General features: G+C 43.0%; 1 protein-coding gene across 1 annotated transcript in view; it reads left to right on the top strand.

The window, feature by feature from the left end:
• Positions 1–18,578, top strand: part of si:ch211-225b11.4 (thyroid adenoma-associated protein homolog) — a 52,752-nt gene that overhangs the window by 31,319 nt on the left and 2,855 nt on the right. The window contains exons 19-28 of the mRNA XM_034170290.1: positions 8,765–8,902; positions 8,991–9,095; positions 9,169–9,369; positions 9,459–9,609; positions 9,743–9,995; positions 10,210–10,446; positions 12,843–13,047; positions 13,125–13,313; positions 17,964–18,223; positions 18,312–18,482. Of these exons, the coding sequence (XP_034026181.1) occupies positions 8,765–8,902; positions 8,991–9,095; positions 9,169–9,369; positions 9,459–9,609; positions 9,743–9,995; positions 10,210–10,446; positions 12,843–13,047; positions 13,125–13,313; positions 17,964–18,223; positions 18,312–18,482 (1,910 nt within the window). The remainder of the gene's footprint in view (positions 1–8,764; positions 8,903–8,990; positions 9,096–9,168; positions 9,370–9,458; positions 9,610–9,742; positions 9,996–10,209; positions 10,447–12,842; positions 13,048–13,124; positions 13,314–17,963; positions 18,224–18,311; positions 18,483–18,578) is intronic.

Genomic DNA, 18,578 nt, shown 5'->3' with positions numbered 1-18,578 from the left:
ACCTGTTCATTTTTCTTTAAGAAGCCCTCTTATTCTGCACTCTTTACCTGTATTAATTGCACCTGTTTGAACTTGTTACCTGTATAAAAGACACCTGTTCACACACTCAGTCAATCACACTCCAGCCTGTCCACCATAGCCAAGACCAAAGAGCTGTCTAAGGACACCAGAGACAAAAATGTAGACCTGCACAAGGCTGGGATGGACTACAGGACAACAGGCAAGCAGCTTGGTAGAAGACAACAACTGTTATGATTATTTATTAGAAAGTGGAAGAAACACAAGATGACTGTCAATCTCTCTCGGTCTGGGATTCCATGCAAGATCTCACTTTGTGGGGTAAGGATGATTCTGAGAAAGCTCAGAACTACACAGGAGGACCTGGTCAATGACCTGAAGAGAGCTGGGACCACAGTCACAAAGATTGCACTAGTAACACATGATGCTGTCATGGTTTACAATCTTGCAGGGCAGCATGTCCCCCTGCTCAAGCCAGCACATGTCCAGGCCCGTTTGAAGTTCACCAGTGACCATCTGGATGATCCAGAGGAGGCATGGGAGAAGGTCATGTGGTCAGATGAGACCAGAATAGAGTTTTTTGGAATCAACTCCACTTACCATGTTTAGAGGATGAGAACAACCCCAAGAAAAACCATCCCAACTGTGAAGCAAGGGGGTGGAAACATCATACTCTGGGGGTGCTCTTCTGCAAAGGGGACAGGACGACTGCACCGTATTGAAGGGAGGATGGATGGGTTAGCTCGTGTTTGCTTGGCTACATTCTTGAATTTCTTAGTGCACAAAGTACACTACTAATTCTACTTTACACCCTCCTTAAATCCTGCATGATGTTGGAAGATAGGGTGGCTCTCTTAAGGCGGGCTTACACTGTGCGAGTTTTGGCCCTTTTTCAGCCGATTTTTCACTCGTGCGAGAATTTTTTGGATCGCGCCGAGTTTCAGCTTAATTGTGCGTCCTGCATCGTGCAGTCTACATGGAGTAACGAGCTGCGTTTAACATCTCACGACCACCTCCCGATCAGGAATCGTATGGTCGGAAGAAAATCAAACCTGTTTGATATTTTGGTCGCCCGTCGTGGCTCATGAGGGTTCTGCGCTGTTGCAACAAGCATCTACGCACACTGTGCATAAGCAAACACCGGAGAGAGCAAACAGTGATCTCATGTAAAGTCTTATGTTTTTTTTGTGTGTGTGTGTTCCCTCACAATAACCTAATATCATATCATGCCTATCAGCACGCACAATGAGTGGAATCAGGCGGTGGGAGACTGAACGTATATGCGCACGCGCGCACACAGCAGACAACAGCAGGATTTATGACAGATGAGGGAATAAGTTGCTGCACCTTGCACAGCTGTATGACTCCGTATGAAACATAGTTCATTTATACAACAGTGTAAGTAGCAACACCTGTTATGAATATTTGTTTTCTTTTTTTTACTGTCCTCTCATGGCTCATGTTGCTGTCTGCTGTGTGTGCGTACGCGCGCATATACATTCAGTTCCCCCCACCTGATTTCAAGCACTGTGCGCACTGATAGGCATGAAATTTTTTTTTTTTAAAGAAAAAAAAGCTTCCGACGTGTGGTTTTTGAACGTACAATGTGAGCTATCAGATCGCATCAGAGCATTGGGCCCGTACAGTGTGAGAACATGAATCGTGCGCTCTGAACTTTTAAACCCTGCGGTTTTGTCACACAGTTTGAGCTGGAGCCAAGTACAACGATTGAAAATATCATACAGTGTATGCCCAGCCTTAGAGAGCCGTGTCCGTAAGTTAGAGCAGCTTCTTAGTGCAGTGGAGTTAGATGTTACGGGCACTCCCGATGAGGTTAGTCTTGGGCCGGCTAGCAAGCCCATTAGCATCAGCTTAGAAACGCCGGCTGTGGAGGACGGCTTTCGGACTGTGGCTAGGCAGAGGAAGCCCTGTAGGGCTTGGTGCCCGGTTGTGGTACCCCGATCACACTTGCCATTGCGAACTGTGAATCGGTTCTCCCCCTTGGATTTGCCAGATGTGAATTCTCTGAGCCCACAAGTGACTTCCACTCCTGTCTCCAGGCCGAAACACCAGACTTTAGTGATAGGGGATTCTATCACCCACAAAGTCAGGTTACAGACGCCGGCTGACATTAAATGTATTCCTGGGGCCAGAGCTCCCGACATTGCATCTCATCTTAGGGCGCTGATGCTGCAGAAGGGAAGACAGATGAAGGAACATGACATGAGATATAGTCACATAGTTATTCACGTTGGCACCAATGATATCACGATGAAGCACGCAGAGTTACAAAAATGGACATAGAGAGGACTTGTGACCTTGCCAGAAAGATGTGTCAGCATCGATTAATGGTCTCTGGTCCCCTCCCCTCCCGGGGTACTGATGAGGCATTTAGCAGGCTGACATCATTAAATAGGTGGCTGGTGCAGTTTTGTAGACAGCAAGGCTTTAGCTTTATTGATAACTGGCCTTCGTTCTGGGGCTGCCGTGGCTTGCTAATGCCGGACGGCCTCCACCCTACTGAGGAAGGCGCCACCTTGTCACACACATCTTGTCTGCGAACATAGATAGAGCTCTACAGGGAGAGTAACATTAGGAATCTACAGCAGGCCACTGAGCAGGTGATTAGAGACCCTGCAAGGCTTATGACAAATGTGGGTGTGGAATCCATTAGCTTAACAGAGAATTTAGTGCAGAAAATCCACTGTGGTGATAGTGCAGTTTATTTGCCAGGGAGGGAATTTCAACAAGTTGAGACTGTGGCCTGCTTCCGTAGTCATGTCCATAAAAATCATAGAGGGATATGCTTTCCAAACTTAATACCCATTACTATATTGGATGATGTTGAAATTGAGGATGGCCCAGTGGTTGTTCCAGCAATAGCAAAGATTTTGTGTCTGCTACCTACAACGTGCATGGAATGTCTTAAACCTAAACCTACTTCTAGGCATCTTATATATGCTACTTTGGAACCACCCCTAAACCCAAATAGTTCAACTGTCAACCCCACTGAGGTCCTTAGACTGGGTCTCATTAACATAAGATCACTGTCCTCAAAATCATTGTTGATCAGTGATCTAATTATTGATCATCACTTAGATATGATTGGGCTATGTGAAACCTGGCTTAAACCTACAGCTCTCCTCCCCTTAAATGAGGCCTGCTCACCAACATATACATTTAGTCACGTCCCTCGTGATGCGAAGCAAGGCGGGGGTGTTGCTCTTATTTATAAATCTAGGTTTAACTTATTAGCTGTTGGGGGTTACAAATATCACTCATTTGAGCATCTGATTCTCCGCTCTGCTCAGGATATTACACATTGCCAAGGTCAGAAGAATAAAAATCAGTCGTATTACTTTGTCACTGTATATAGGCCTCCTGGCCCATATTCTGAATTCTTAGATGAATTTGGTGCGCTCATCTCTAACTTGTCAGCTAGTGTAGATAACATTCTGATCATTGGTGACTTTAACATTCATATAAGTGAGCCTTCTGATCCCCTCTGCAAATCATTTATGGAAATCGTGGATGCATTAGGATTTCAGCAATGCATTCGGGATTCGACGCACATTAGTGGAAATACTCTGGATCTGGTTCTCGCACATGGTATTGCTGTCACGAATATTGACATCATGCCTCTTACATCAGTGGTGTCTGATCACTCACTTATTAAGTTTACAGTTTCGCTGCCGTGGTTAGTGGAACAACAACCTTATATATCATTACGGCGATGCATCAACTCCTCAACTAAGACTGAACTCGAAGCTAGACTGCCTGATGTCTTAGCTTCACATTTGACAAATACCCAGTCAGTAGACAGGCTTGTGGATAGTTTAAACTCAGTGCTCAAAACTACACTCGACATGATTGCACCACCTGTGTTAAAACTGCGCTCCCCCAGATCACAGTCACCTTGGTTCAATGATTATTTGCATAACTTCAAGCGTAAAGCAAGAGGTCTAGAACGGAAATGCCGTCGTTCAAAATTAGAAGTATTTCACCTTGCGTGGCGTGATGCTATCTTAGACTATAAGCATGCATTATTGGCTACAAAGCAGACTTACTACTCTGATTTGATCAACAAAAACAAGCATAACTCAAGAGTTCTTGTTCGACACGGTGGCAACACTTTTGCATGGACAACCACCTGCAGTTCACTCTCCTTTTACAGCACAAGATTTCCTGGATTACTTTGGGAAGAAAATAGAAGACATCAGGTTAAACATATCCTGGCATGCCTTAATCCAGCCACTACACCCTGCTATTGATGTGGGCGCCACTACTGAGGTATTACCTAGATTTACAGAATTTGACAGTATCTCACTAGGCATGCTGACAAAACTCGTAATGTCAACAAAAAGCACAACCTGTTTATTTGATCCTATACCAACAAAACTGTTTAAGGACCCGTGGCCCACTCTTGGGCCGACTGTGCTGGAAATTATTAATCTTTCTTTAACTTCTGGATCTGTTCCTAAATGTTTCAAATCTGCAGTGATTAAACCATTACTTAAGAAACCTAATCTTGACCCTAGTGTATTGACAAACTATTGGCCGATATAAAATCTATCATTTTTCTCTAAAATTCTGGAAAAAGTGGTGTCACGGCAGCTCGTAGACTATCTTACTGAGAATAATCTCTTTGAGCCACTGCAGTCTGCTTTTAGAAAATATCATTCCACAGAGACGGTTCTCACTAAAGTGGTGAATGATCTTCTGCTTACAATGGATTTGGACACCACTACGGTTGTGTTGCTGTTAGATCTCAGTGCTGCATTTGATACAGTGGATCATCATATTCTACTTGATAGGCTGGAAAATCATTTTGGGATTACTGGGAGTGCCCTTGCATGGCTGACGTCATACTTGACCAGTCGTTCTCACTGTGTTTTATACAGTAACACTACCTCTAACCTTAGTGACATGAAATTTGGGGTTCCACAGGGGTCTGTCTTAGGCCCCCTGCTTTTTTTATATAGCACCCCTTGGGCACATATTGTGGCGTTTTGGGATTACCTTTCACTGCTATGCAGATGATATTCAGTTATACATGCCGATAACTGCTGGTAATCTTGTTCACATAAAATCCTTAGAAGATTGCCTTGCAGCAGTGAGAAGTTGGATGTCTAGAAACTTCCTACTTTTAAACTCTGATAAGACTGAAATGATGGTTCTTGTTCCAGTAAGACATCGGCATCAATTTGACCAGTTAATGCTCACCCTCGGCTCGTGTGTCATACATCACACTGACAAAGTGAGGAACCTTGGGGTAATTTTTGATCCTTCGTTGTCCTTTGGCCTCCACATTAGAAATATTACTAGGACTGCTTTCTTCCACCTGCGAAATATAGCGAAGATTCATCCCATCCTGTCTATGGCTGATGCTGAGACCCTGATCCATGCATTTATCTCTTCTAGATTGGACTACTGCAATGGTCTATTTTCTGGTTTACCACAGTCTAGCATTAGGGGTTTCCAATTGTTTCAAAATGCTGCAGCCAGACTTTTGACACGAAGCAGAAAGTTCGACCACATTGCAGCCATTTTGGCATCCCTTCACTGGCTTCCTGTCCCAGTGAGATCAGATTTTCAGATTTTGCTACAAACCTATAAAATTATTCATGGACTGGTACCTCCCTTCCTAGCTGACCTAATTAAACCTTATGTACCGGCCCGGGCTTTACATTCTCAGGGTGCAGGACTACTTTGTGTGCCTAAGGTGAATAAGAAGTCTGCGGGTCACAGAGCTTTCGCTTATCATGCCCCTGTTCTGTGGAATGATCTCCCTGCATCAATAAAACAGTGAGATTCTGTGGAGACTTTCACATCCAGACTTAAGATGCACTTATTTTCCCTTTCATATGGCTAGCATACTGGTACAGTTTTGTTTTACGCTTTTTACTCTTTTAATTCATTTATTAGTAATTGGAGCGGGCCGCAGCCTCAACTTTACCTAAATTCTGGGTGTTTTAATGATGTTTAGGGCTAGTGGTCGGTGATCACCTTAGTATTTCTGTTTTTCTTGTTGTTTAATGATGGCAAATTATACAGTATTTTTTTGTCTTTCTGATGCTTGATTCTGCTTTTTCTCTCTGTTTAAGGTGTAGCTCCATCCAGAGATGGGAGTTGTATTCGTGTTGGCAATCCTCCTGTCCTGTGCGCCAATAGCATTTGTTGTATATTCGTCCGTGAATTGTTCTGTGAATTGTTATATAATTTATGTTTGTACAACCCCTGGCAAAAATTATGGAATCACCGGCCTCGGAGGATGTTCATTCAGTTGTTTAATTTTGTAGAAAAAAAAGCAGATCAGAGACATGACACAAAACTAAAGTCATTTCAAATGGCAACTTTTTGGCTTTAAGAAACACTATAAGAAATCAGGAAAAAAAATTGTGGCAGTCAGTAACGGTTACTTTTTTAGACCAAGCAGAGGGAAAAAAATATGGAATCACTCAATTCTGAGGAAAAAATTATGGAATCACGAAAAACAAAAGAACGCTCCAACACATCACTAGTATTTTGTTGCACCACCTCTGGCTTTTATAACAGCTTGCAGTCTCTGAGGCATGGACTTAATGAGTGACAAACAGTACTCTTCATCAATCTGGCAGTTTTTGCTCTATGGCAAGATGCATTATCATCTTGAAAAATGATTTCATCATCCCCAAACATCCTTTCAATTGATGGGATAAGAAAAGTGTCCAAAATATCAACGTAAACGTGCATTTATTGTGATGTAATGACAGCCATCTCCCCAGTGCCTTTACCTGACATGCAGACCCATATCATCAATGACTGGAAATTTACATGTTCTCTTCAGGCAGTCATCTTTATAAATCTCATTGGAACGGCACCAAACAAAAGTTCCAGCATAATCACCTTGCCCAATGCAGATTCGAGATCATCCACAGTCCATTGTAACCTTGTTTTTTTCTGTTTAGGTGTTAATGATGGCTTTCGTTTAGCTTTTCTGTATGTAAATCCCATTTCCTTTAGGTGGTTTCTTACAGTTCGGTCACAGACGTTGACTCCAGTTTCCTCCCATTCGTTCCTCATTTGTTTTGTTGTGCATTTTCAATTTTTGAGACATATTGCTTTAAGTTTTCTGTCTTGACGCTTTGATGTCTTCCTTGGTCTACCAGTATGTTTGCCTTTAACAACCTTCCCATGTTGTTTGTATTTGGTCCAGAGTTTAGACACAGCTGACTGTGAACAACCAACATCTTTTGCAATATTGTGTGATGATTTACCCTCTTTTAAGAGTTTGATAATCCTCTCCTTCGTTTCAATTGACGTCTCTCGTGTTGGAGCCATGATTCATGTCAGTCCACTTGGTGCAACAGCTCTCCAAGGTGTGATCACTCCTTTTTAGATGCAAACTAACGAGCAGATCTGATTTAATGCAGGTGTTAGTTTTGGGGATGAAAATTTACAGGGTGATTCCATAATTTATTCCTCAGAATTGAGTGAGTCCATATTTTTTCCCTCTGCTTGGTCTAAAAAAGTAACCGTTACTGACTGCCACAATTTTTTTCCTGATTTCTTATAGTCTTTCTTAAAGCCAGAAAGTTGTCATTTGAAATGACTTTAGTTTTGTGTCATGTCTGTGATCTGCTTTTTTTCTACAAAATTAAACGACTGAATGAACATCCTCCGAGGCCGGTGATTCCATCATTTTTGCCAGGGGTTGTATATATATATATATATATATATATATATATATATATATATATATATATATATATATATATATATATATATATATATATATATGTGTGTGTGTGTGTGTATCCTCCTCCTGGCATCCATCTGTCTGTTGGAGATGATGGTGTAGCATCCAGTTTGTTTGTTTTTTGTTTGTCTGTTTTTCATACACTTTTTCCATTCAGTTTCAATTTATTTAATTTATATAGCGCCAAATCACAACAAAGCTGCCTCAAGGTGCTTCACACAAGTAAGGTCTATCCTTACCAACCCCTAGAGCAAGCACACAGGCAACAGTGGTAAGGAAAAACTCAACTCTGATGAGGAAGAAACCTCAAGCAGACCAGACTCAAAGGGGTGACCCTCTGCTCGGGCCATGCTACAGACACAGTTGATAATACAAATATACAGGAAATTTTTGTCTTTTATTTCTATCTGCACCTGTGCGAATGACTTATCAGTCTAATGCATGAGTGACAATCTCTGCTGCATTTGTTGCACGTGTACTGTGATGCCTGCTGAGGCTGGCGATGTCCCTCCTTCCTTTCTAGCTTGTTGCTCAGCAAGGCCTTGGTTCCTCTCCTGCTCAGCCCTCTGTGCACCTGTTCTGACAGTAAGGCGCCAGGCTGCACGGCCCTCTGCACACTGCTGCCATGTGTTGACATTGATGCTGCACATTTTTATATCCTTGCAGACATCCTTGAAGTGCAGGCATGGTCGACCAGTCAAACAAGTGTATATCTATATATACATATATATAGATAGATAAAATATGCATATAGCTATGTATATAAAGATATATCCATTTTTCTGTATCTGTCTAGTGGTTGGATTTGGGTTGTGTGCACCTGTAATTGGGATGGGTCATGTATATTAGTTCAATTTTTTTATTGAATTAATGCTGAAATTCTGGCATAACAAATTTCTGGAGGGTCTGGTTTGATACTTACTGCAGTGGTTTGGCCAAGATATTTTACAGTTTATATCATATGCTGCACGTTTCTCCGGCAATCATAGTTGCATTTTTTCTCCTTAGGAAATCGGAATCTTAATAGGTTCACTGGTGGAGAAAATTCTGTCCGATTCCAAACCCAACTTGTGTCTTTTAACACTAGAGGACCTTATAAAGGCTTCAAAAATATTCAAAGATATTCTTCTCAAATGCCGACACTGGGTAAGATTTCTAATTCCTGTTGTAGACATCAAGTGTTATGGCATTGGCTCTTATGTGCTTTCCTAAAAAGCTTGTTTCTCTTCACCAGGGGGCAGTAGAGGGATGCTGCACAGGCTTCACCAAGTTCTGTGCTTCTCTGTTGAACACTAATGATCCTGAGCTTAAAGTTATCCCAGCCCACATGTTGCAACAGGTGAGTTGTGATGCTCGTGTAATTTCGTGATGTGATACTGTACACGGATATGCTTATAGGCTTATGTTTGCAGGGATTACAGGTACTACAGTCTCCGCCTTCAACATCGGTGACACGGAGGGCTGCAGGGTTGCCTATGCTTATTTTGTGCATCGTGTCAGCAGAGGAAGCTAGTAAATCACGACCATTATTGACCAACAGTATTCATGTCTTATTGAAGACAGCCAGAACCCCTCTACCTCAGAGCTGGGACCAAACTCTGGACCTCACACAGGTTCACAGACACCAGTAATTATGCCGATACTGCTCTCTGTAATAGACTGATGTGACAGCTATAAATTTTATTCTTTCATTCTCTTACAGGTGTGTGCAGTTCATACTCTGCAGGTTCTGATGCGTGGTTCTGGGCTGGGAGTAGCTGTGCTTCACTTTGCCCCCGCTGTAGCTGTTCTGTCACTCACTCTGCTCAGTTCTCCTTGCTGGGCAATGAGGAATGCTGCTCTACAACTTTACAGTAGGAGAGAAGTTCATTTTTCTCAGTTTAAATGTTTTTGATATTTTATTAGGTTGGCCCAGACATTTTTTTTATTATGCATCAACTATTTGAAGGGTTAAAGCATCTTATGTTAATTACAATCCATTGTCAGGTTCCTTGTGCTCGCGAATGCTTGGCCAGAGTCCCAGAGGTGAGGACGGCGGTCCTACCCAACATGGCATGTCTCCTGTTGCGTTTTTCTTCCACTACCCTGGACTCCAATCCTTCCTCCTGGATGAGCTGAGAGGTGCAGCAAAAGACCTTCAGGTTCCACCGGATGATGCCAAGCTACGACTCCAGCCTTCGCTCTATCCCGTGCTTACACTGCTGGCCCAACTCCAGCCTGGAGTTCCAGACTCATCAGAGTGATGATTGATTACAAATCATTACACAGCTTAGTTAGGCTAACTCTTAAGGGTCTAACATAGCATTAGTTTCCATCCATGTTCTATTTAACCGTAAAAATGTTTTGATTTTTACCACAGTTGAACCTTATTAACTGAAGAAGATGTTGTGACACTAATGTTTGATGAATAAATTGCTGACATTGTGCCTATCTTGTTTGGTTTTGTCTGTCAGATCTCTGTCAGATTTCTTTGCTCCTTTGCTGCAACTGTCTGCCAGTCCCATTTACAATGTCAGAGTGATGGCCTCAAAAGCACTGGTTGCCATGCTGCCTCCCTCAAAGTACATGAGCATCCTTACCCAACTCACAGCTGAACTGCCCAGCCCACAGGAGCACTGCTGTCACAACCGACTCCATGGGCAGCTGCTGCAGATTAGAGCTCTTGTGGAGAGAACTCTCTGCACAGACAGGTGAGACTTAAGAGGATTTACTGATCTTTTTGTAACTTTAGTGAGAACTGTGTCTATATCCTTGGTACAAAATCACAAGTCCTTTGATTATAGCAATCCATCCTTCAGTTTGTCTGCCACTTATGTGTGTCTGGGCCACGGTGGCATTAGGCCTCATCCCACACTTCCTTATCCTTGGGCAAGTCCTATAACTCTTCCTGTGAGATCCAGAGGCATTCCAATGCCAGCTGGGAGATATAATCCCTACATTGTGTTGTCCCCGGGCCCTCCTCCCAGTTGGATGTGCCTTGGGAGATGATCAGGGAGCATCCTCACCAGATGCCAAACTACCTCAGTTGGCTTCTTTTGATGCAAAGAAGCAGTGGCTGTAGATATTAGCCAGATATTCGAGCTTCTCACCCTGTCCTTGAGTGTAAGCCCAGATACCCAATGGAGGTATCTCTTTTCCGCCACTTGTATCCAAGGCCTTGTTCTTTCAGTTGTTACCCAAAATTCATGATCATAGATGAGGATAGGAATGTAAATCAAATGGTAATTCGTGAGTCTCGCCTTCTGGGTCAGGTCTTGCTTCACCATGATGGTACAGTACTCTTTTGCTGCAGAGTGTTCTCTTACCTTGTCCAGGCTTCTTGCTAACTGAGGCTCACCATTTTACCACCATTTTACCTCCTCTACACCTGCACACATCTCTTGCAGGAGGACATGGTGTTGCTGTTTTCCTTTGGCTCTGCACCTTGGAAAGCAGCCCATACTTGGTTGCCCTGTTGTCCTGACAATGGCATGCTGTAGCCTTTCCTCTGTCATCTGCGAGTCTTGAGCAGCACAGCACTTTCTGCCAGTGCAGGCTTCAATGCCAGCTGCTACTACGTTAGGGTCCCTGAAATCTCGTTATTGCATGGCCTCCTTTGTTCAGGTCACCATGAATTCTGAGAGCTTGCTGAAAAGTAGCTGTAGATGTTGGTGGACCCATACAGAGCAGCACTGCTCAAGCTCCTCGGTAAACCAAGCATCCTTCACAGATAGCTGCTGATCTTTTCCATAGCTTCCACAGTTGACACAGGAACATCAGATGCCACAAAACCCTGGCCAGAATGGTGTGTGTCCTTCAAGCTGCAGTCAGAAAGTTTACCCAGGCTCTTGACAGGCTGTTCAGTCAGTGCAGGAATGGTTGTGTTCACTCATGAAATGGAACTTGTCCACAGCGTTCCTTTTCTTTAGCATAAGGGACCTTGACTTTCATGGTTTGAAACTCATCCTTGCCCAAGAGATGTATTTCTCAAATCCTTGTAGAATCCACCTACTACATGGGATTGAAAATGGCATCACAGTCAGACTGTCCATGTAGCCTCTGACTGGTGCCTACCGCACGCAGGTCTTTGTGAGGGGTCCTTGGCATCAGATCAGCACTAAAAACCACACTTGTGTAAAAAATGTGTTCGGGCGTATTATATTATTTCACACGCGTAGATATTAACTGCGCGCGCACAAATTATCTCTGTTGCCTTCTTCAAGGAGGTGGTGGCGTAATGGTTTGCATGTGATTTAAGAGGTTTTACTTTGTCATCTGATGGTTAATAATCACATTATTCCCTCAGATGCGCCAGGTTTCATTAATCTCAGGTGATTTTTAAGACTTTCTGTAATTTATTATTAAATAATGCTGAATTTGTGTAGAAATGATTGTTGTACAGAAGGTTCAGAGATCTGTTGATGAGACAGATGATGACTGAAGTTTTAAGCAGAAACGAGACAATAATCAATTAACGCTGTTGTGTCCGACTGACTGCCAGGTCAGAGGAGGGTTGTCATTCAAACTTCACTCTCCAGAGACAATCAATCACAGCGGAGCCAGTGCCGACCTGGTTCCCTCCCCCATAGTGGCAAAACCCTCCTTCCACAGTGCCCTCATTTTTGAGCGAGAGCGTAGAAATCCCCTGCGCACGTGCAGAATTCACCTTTGAGGGTGCTGGTCGTCTCTCGCAGCACCTTTTCCCTCGCTCGAGGAGACGTTTCCTCATGCGTGCAGTTAATATCTACGCATGTGAAATAATATAATATGCCCGAACGCATTTTTTACATGAGTGTTTTGGCGCTGATCTGACGCGATAGAACTCCATCTCTGCTGATTTTACAACCATGTTCAGAAAAGCCTCACTGGGTTTGTTGGTCTTTGGCCATCCACACTCGAGTGGTGGGATTGGTTACTAGCAGATCAGTTCTGCTGAATAGAGCTAAGGATGTCTTGGCCCCTTCACCTGCGGCTACCACAACTCAGCCACAGATTAGCAGGATGTAGAGAGAATTCGTTGATTACTCAGACATCATGCTATTAATAGAATAAATTAATTGTCTGTACACATTCAGGGGTAAGTTTCTGGATTTGTGTCTGTTTCCAGTCCTCAGTCAGTCAACCTGTGTGAGGTGGTGAGCAGGGTGGAATCCTCACTGTGGCTTGCAACTGGAGCTCAACGCTGCCCCCTGGTGCGAGCAGCGTATTTGGAGGTGGCCAGCTCACTAAGAAGTTTCTGTTGTGAAGTCTACCTGGACACACTCAGTAACACACTCAAGTGTGAGCTTTGCACACCTCAACAGGGACTTCAGGTACACACATTCTGACAAGCGACTGCATATACAAAACAAATCCTGCTCCGAATGCTTAATGTGTGTCACCTCCACAGGTTGGGCTGGCATCCTTCCAGCAGAAAGCCATCCAGTTTCTATGTGCAGACCAAAAGTGGGCATATCAGATGTGGGACAGCTTTTCTACAGTGAGCCCTGATTTGAGGCTGGCACTATTCACTTGGGTGATAAATGGGCGGGGCTTGCTGCAGAGCAGTTTGAAACAGGCGATCCAGGGGGTATTACAGGTGAGGTATGATTATATAGAAAAAAAAAACTTTTCAAACAGATTTCAGGACATAATAACTTTATTGAAGCACAGTATAAGGCAGGGGTGCCCAAGTTCGGTCCTCGAGATCTACCTTCCTGACACTCTTCGTTGTCTCCCTGTTCCAACTCACCTGAATCCATTGAAACACTCGTTAGCAGGCTTTTAATGAGCCTTTCATTGGATTCAGGTGTGTTGGAGCCCTGCTCCAACACAATGAAGAGTGTCAGGAAGGTAGATCTCAAGGACCGAACTTGAGCACCCCTGGTATAAGGCGATTGGGAAAGCAAAGCTGGGCATTAATTTGAGAAATTTTTTCTCCCTGACTGAAGAAACAACAGAAATATCATCTGTTATATTCTGTTAACAAGAAGATTTTATTAACATAAAGTCCACCGTATCTCCATTTTTCCATTATTTACGTGGCAGACAAACTACATGTAAACTCAGCTACAGCTGTTTGTAATTTCCATAGTCCATTCAGCAGCCACTAACCATCCTGCAGGTGGCAGACAGTTATGGAATAACAAATACGCTTTTTCAGTTGATCTGCTACTTTAAAGTTATCTACTGTTTAATCACTTTATCCTCATTATTTGCTCTTTTAATTTGGTGAAATCCATATCCAAGTGGTTAGTGCACTTGTTTCCACAGCAAGAGGCTCCTGGTTCAAAACCGGCCCTGCCCATTCTTCATGTAATGTTGAGTTGCATCAGGAAGGGCATCTGGTGTTAAATGTGTCCCATAAATTGACATGTAGATCCATAGTGGATCTGCAGTGGTTAGCATTGAGTTGCATTTAAAACTGATAAGTCACCTCTAAATCATGTTCCATTTACCATTCAAGATTTCTTAGATTGCTTACAAAAGAAAATAGATAACAGTAGGTCAAATACATCCCAACATGCCTTAGTCCCGCCACTGCATCCTGTTACTGATATGGGTCCCATTACTGATACATCACCTCACTCATCTTCAGCTGCTTATACCAAGCTGAAGGGGTCGCAGGGGCTGGAGCCTATCCCAGCAGTCATAGAGCATGAGGCGGGGTACACCCTGGACAGGACGCCAGTCTGTCGCAGGGCCACTTATACGAGGTCTGTTAGAAAAGTAACGGACCTTTTTATTTTTTGTAAAAACTATATGGATTTGAATCGTGTGATTGCATCAATCAAGCTTGAACCTTCGTGCGCATGCGTGAGTTTTGTCATGCCTGTCGGTTGCGTCATTCGCCTGTGAGCACGCCTTGTGGGAGGAGTGGTCCAGCCCGCTCGGCGGATTTTCATTGTGAGGAAATTGGCTGAGCGACTGCCGCTTTGCTTCATCAAAATTTTTTCAGAAAGTGTGACAGACAGCCAGGTGGAAACCATTTGGACGTCCCGGATCAACAAAGCGTTTACTTTGGAAATGAACGGCACATTCCACTGTTACAGGAGTTTTTTGTCATGAAAAGACATGCGGAGGAATTCGCGCGTCGGGACGGAGGCGCAGGGCACAGAACAAAAAGCAACGCCGTGATGAAGCCTCACAGGACATGTTGTGGCATGCCCAGCTCATCCACAATTTCTCGGATAGTCACACGACTGAAAAGCCACCGAAAGCTGTCTGAATCTTCCGAATGGTGCAAGAGCTGGGCATGTTAGGGCTTGTCCTGTGAGACCAACACGGAGGTGCTTTTGTTCCGCGCCATGAGCGGCTCCGTGTTTAATTTCTCCGCTCCTTTTTCCATTACAAAAACTGCTGTAACAGTGGAATGTGCCAAAAAAGTGCTATGTACAGCTGTCTTGCCATTTCTCTGGTAGTCAGATGACGTCCCGGATCAACAAAGCGTTCACTTTGGAAATGATCTGGTCATTTGAGCCTGTCGATCGCCGCTCGGTGCGCGGCGCGCCCTCAGCCGCTGTGGGCCGTCTTTAATCCAGTTGTAATTGTCCTTAATCTGTGTGATCCCCATAAGATCTTCACCGAAAGCCATCTGAATTTTCCAAATGGTTTCCACTTGGCTGTCTCTCACACTTTCTGAAAAGATTTTGATGAAGCAAAGCGGCAGTCGATCAGCCAATTTCCTGACAATGAAAATCCGCCGAGGGGGCTGAACCACTCCTCCCACAAGGTGTGCTCACAGGCGAATGACGCAACCGACAGGCGTGAAAAAACTCACGCATGCGCATGAAGGTTCAAGCTTGGCTGATGCAATCACACGTTTTAAATCCATATAGTTTTTGCAAAAAATAAAAAGGTCCGTTACTTTTCTAACAGACCTCGTAGACAGATAAACATATCTGTCTGCATACATAAAAATATCTGGAAAATCGGGTGTCTGACTTGGAACAGTATTCAAGAATGAACGATGTCATCATCTCTGGATTAAAAATTAAACCAAGGTCCTTTTTACAAGCGGTAACAGGAGTTACTGCTGAGGACAGCGGCCATTAGGAAACTACGGAGGAACAGGTGTCTGCATTCCTCCATAGTAAACATAATGACATTATCAACGAAAATATCAAAGCATGTCACACATTGCCGACCCATGACAAGACATCCACTCCAATTCATTTTGCAAATAGAAGACACAAAATTGAACTGTTCAAACAGGGAAGGAAGTTGAAAGGCACAAACGTTTATATCAACTAACATCTTACTAAAAATAATGCGGACATCGCCAGGAAAGCAAGGCTGCTTAAAAAACATGGCAACTAAATTCAGTTTGGGTCACAAACCGTAAGGTTTTTATCAAACCGAAGGATGCATCTGAAAATGCCAGAGGACTGTGCATTAGGAACATGAAGTTAGAACGCTTTGAATAAGGATGTTTCAGCATTTGTTAAGGGACTGATTTTGAGATATTCTGCACCATGTTTAGGTTTACACCGGGAAGTTAGTTTATATAGTATAGTGTTAGTATATTGCTTTTCTCGGACTGTGGATTACATTTCATTTAGTATGGCAACCAAGTTATCAAATCTTACTCCCGCACGAGTTCAATTGAAAATTTTTTGAAGACACCGAATCTAAATTTCACAATATCGAAAATAATATTAATCCGGATTTTTTTTTTTTTTTTTTTTGGTGAAAATATTATTCATCATTGTAAATACTTTACTGAAGAACAATTGAAGGATTATTCTTTGACAAATGGGATTTTCTCCATAATACATTTTAACAGTAGAAGTCTTCTCATGAACTTTGCTTGTTTACACATTTTGAAATTCTGGGACTTGGTTGATTATATACAGACCATGTATAAAGTTAACAATAAACTCTTGCCTCAACATGTCCAGGAACTGTTTAAAATGAGGGAGTCCTGTTATCACCTGAGAGGAACATTAGTATTTGACAGCTTAAAGATTCAAACTACTGTAAAAAGTCACTGCATCTCCGTAAAAGGTGTTAAAATCTGGAATAACTGTTCTGATAGTATTAAATTATCTGGTACTTTGGCTGGCTTGAACAGACTTTATGAAAACAATATAATTACTTATTATAGTACAACAAATTAGGTTAACTGACTTTGTTACTGTTCTTCTGTTTTATCTGCGTTGTACTGCTGTTTGTTCTGCTTTTTGGTATTTGTTCTTATGAGTGTATATATATATGTGTATATAGCAACTGGTGAAAGGGGTGAGCATTTATAAACTTTTCCTTCAGCCTACACCCTTTTGGCCGCACAAAACTGGGAAATTGTTTGAGTTTTTGTTTTCATTTGTTTTGTTTTATGAGAGATTCCTTTAAGTATGTGTGCATGCGTGCCAAATAAAAATTTATTCATTCATTCAAAACACATTCACGTCCGCACGCACACCTATGGACAATTTTAAAGTTTCCAATCCACCTAACCTGCATGTCTTTGGATGTGGGAAGAAGCCAGAGCACCCAGAGAGAATCCACACAAACACGGGGAGAACATGCAGACTCCACACAGAAAGACCACAGGTGGGAATTAAACCCATGTCCTTCTCCCTGTGAGGCAACAGTGCTAACCACAAAGCCACCGGGCTTGACCCTGTTCTAAGGAAAGTGTTTAAGGACCTGTGGCCTACACTTGGGCATGCTGTACTGGAAATTATTACCTTGCCAAAACAAAGTTTTTGCAAGATCTGTTAGTCAGTATGTATGTTTGTTTGTTTGTATCTTGCCAAGAACAAAATTTTTGAAAGATCTGTTGGTCAGTATGTGTGTATGTATGTTTTATTTATTTTTTAAGTGCTTGTGCCCATGGTGCCATGGCTGCCATCCCCTAAATGGTGCCCCGGGCAGTTGCCTGGTTCGCCCATACCAAAAACTACTACTTAGACCTTACTCATTTGAAGCGTCTTGAGTCAGCAATGTTGTGACTTGGCATTAAAATTTCAACCACAGTAAATGTGCCTAAAACCTTATGCACATCCCTATAGTGGTTTTAAATCATATAGAGTGATTTTCCTACTGTACTGAAATACAAATGCATGCGTTAAACACAAACACTATAAAAGAAGAAAAATAGTAAGTTCTTTCAGCTTCTCAATGTTTCATTTGGAGTCACCACAGCAGATCTGAAAATAAATCCACAAAAAAAGTTGCTGCCTGGTAAAGATAAGTGTACATAATTCTGAACAGGAAGTCTTATGGTAATGAGAGTTTCTGTGTCCAGTCAAACCTGAAGGAGGCGTTAAGGAGCCGCTCTCTGGAATACCGTAGGAACTACCTCACAGCCATGGTTGCAGTGATGACTGAGGGTGATTGGACTTCACTCCATCATCCTTGTCAGTCTCTTGCACTGGACGTTCCAGTTCTGCTGGATTGTCTGGATTTGTTGCTTGTGATCCTTGAGGACCAGGCAGGTGGACCGGAGTTCCTGTCTCAGAGTCTGTACGCTGCTAGCCTGCTGCTGGCTCGGTGCTCACACTCCAGGTTTCAGTAATTTTATTTTTTGCACTATTGACTTACTTAATGTGTTTGTGATGCTTTGTATTCACGTTCTCATCACTGTTTAAACCAGTCTTCAGTCATCCACATGCCAGCGCTGGTGTAGCATTTTGGAAGGTAGGCGGTCCCCAGTTGTCCCTGAGGTACTCAGGCTGGCCTGTGCCGAAGCTTTGTGCCTGGCTGGAGTTGTCTTAATGAGACTCAGCCTGACAGAAAAGAGCTTCTTACTCACAGTCAAGATCAGGTACCCAAAAAAAAAGAAAAACACGTGCACACGCAGGTTAATCAGTCAAACAATACGCTGTCATGCCATACAGAGCAGCCACTTAATCTCAGTCTT

This window comes from Thalassophryne amazonica, chromosome 5 (genome assembly GCF_902500255.1).
Source record: "Thalassophryne amazonica chromosome 5, fThaAma1.1, whole genome shotgun sequence".
Classification (NCBI taxonomy): Eukaryota; Metazoa; Chordata; class Actinopteri; order Batrachoidiformes; family Batrachoididae; genus Thalassophryne; species Thalassophryne amazonica.
This window is presented reverse-complemented; position numbering and strand designations above follow the sequence as displayed.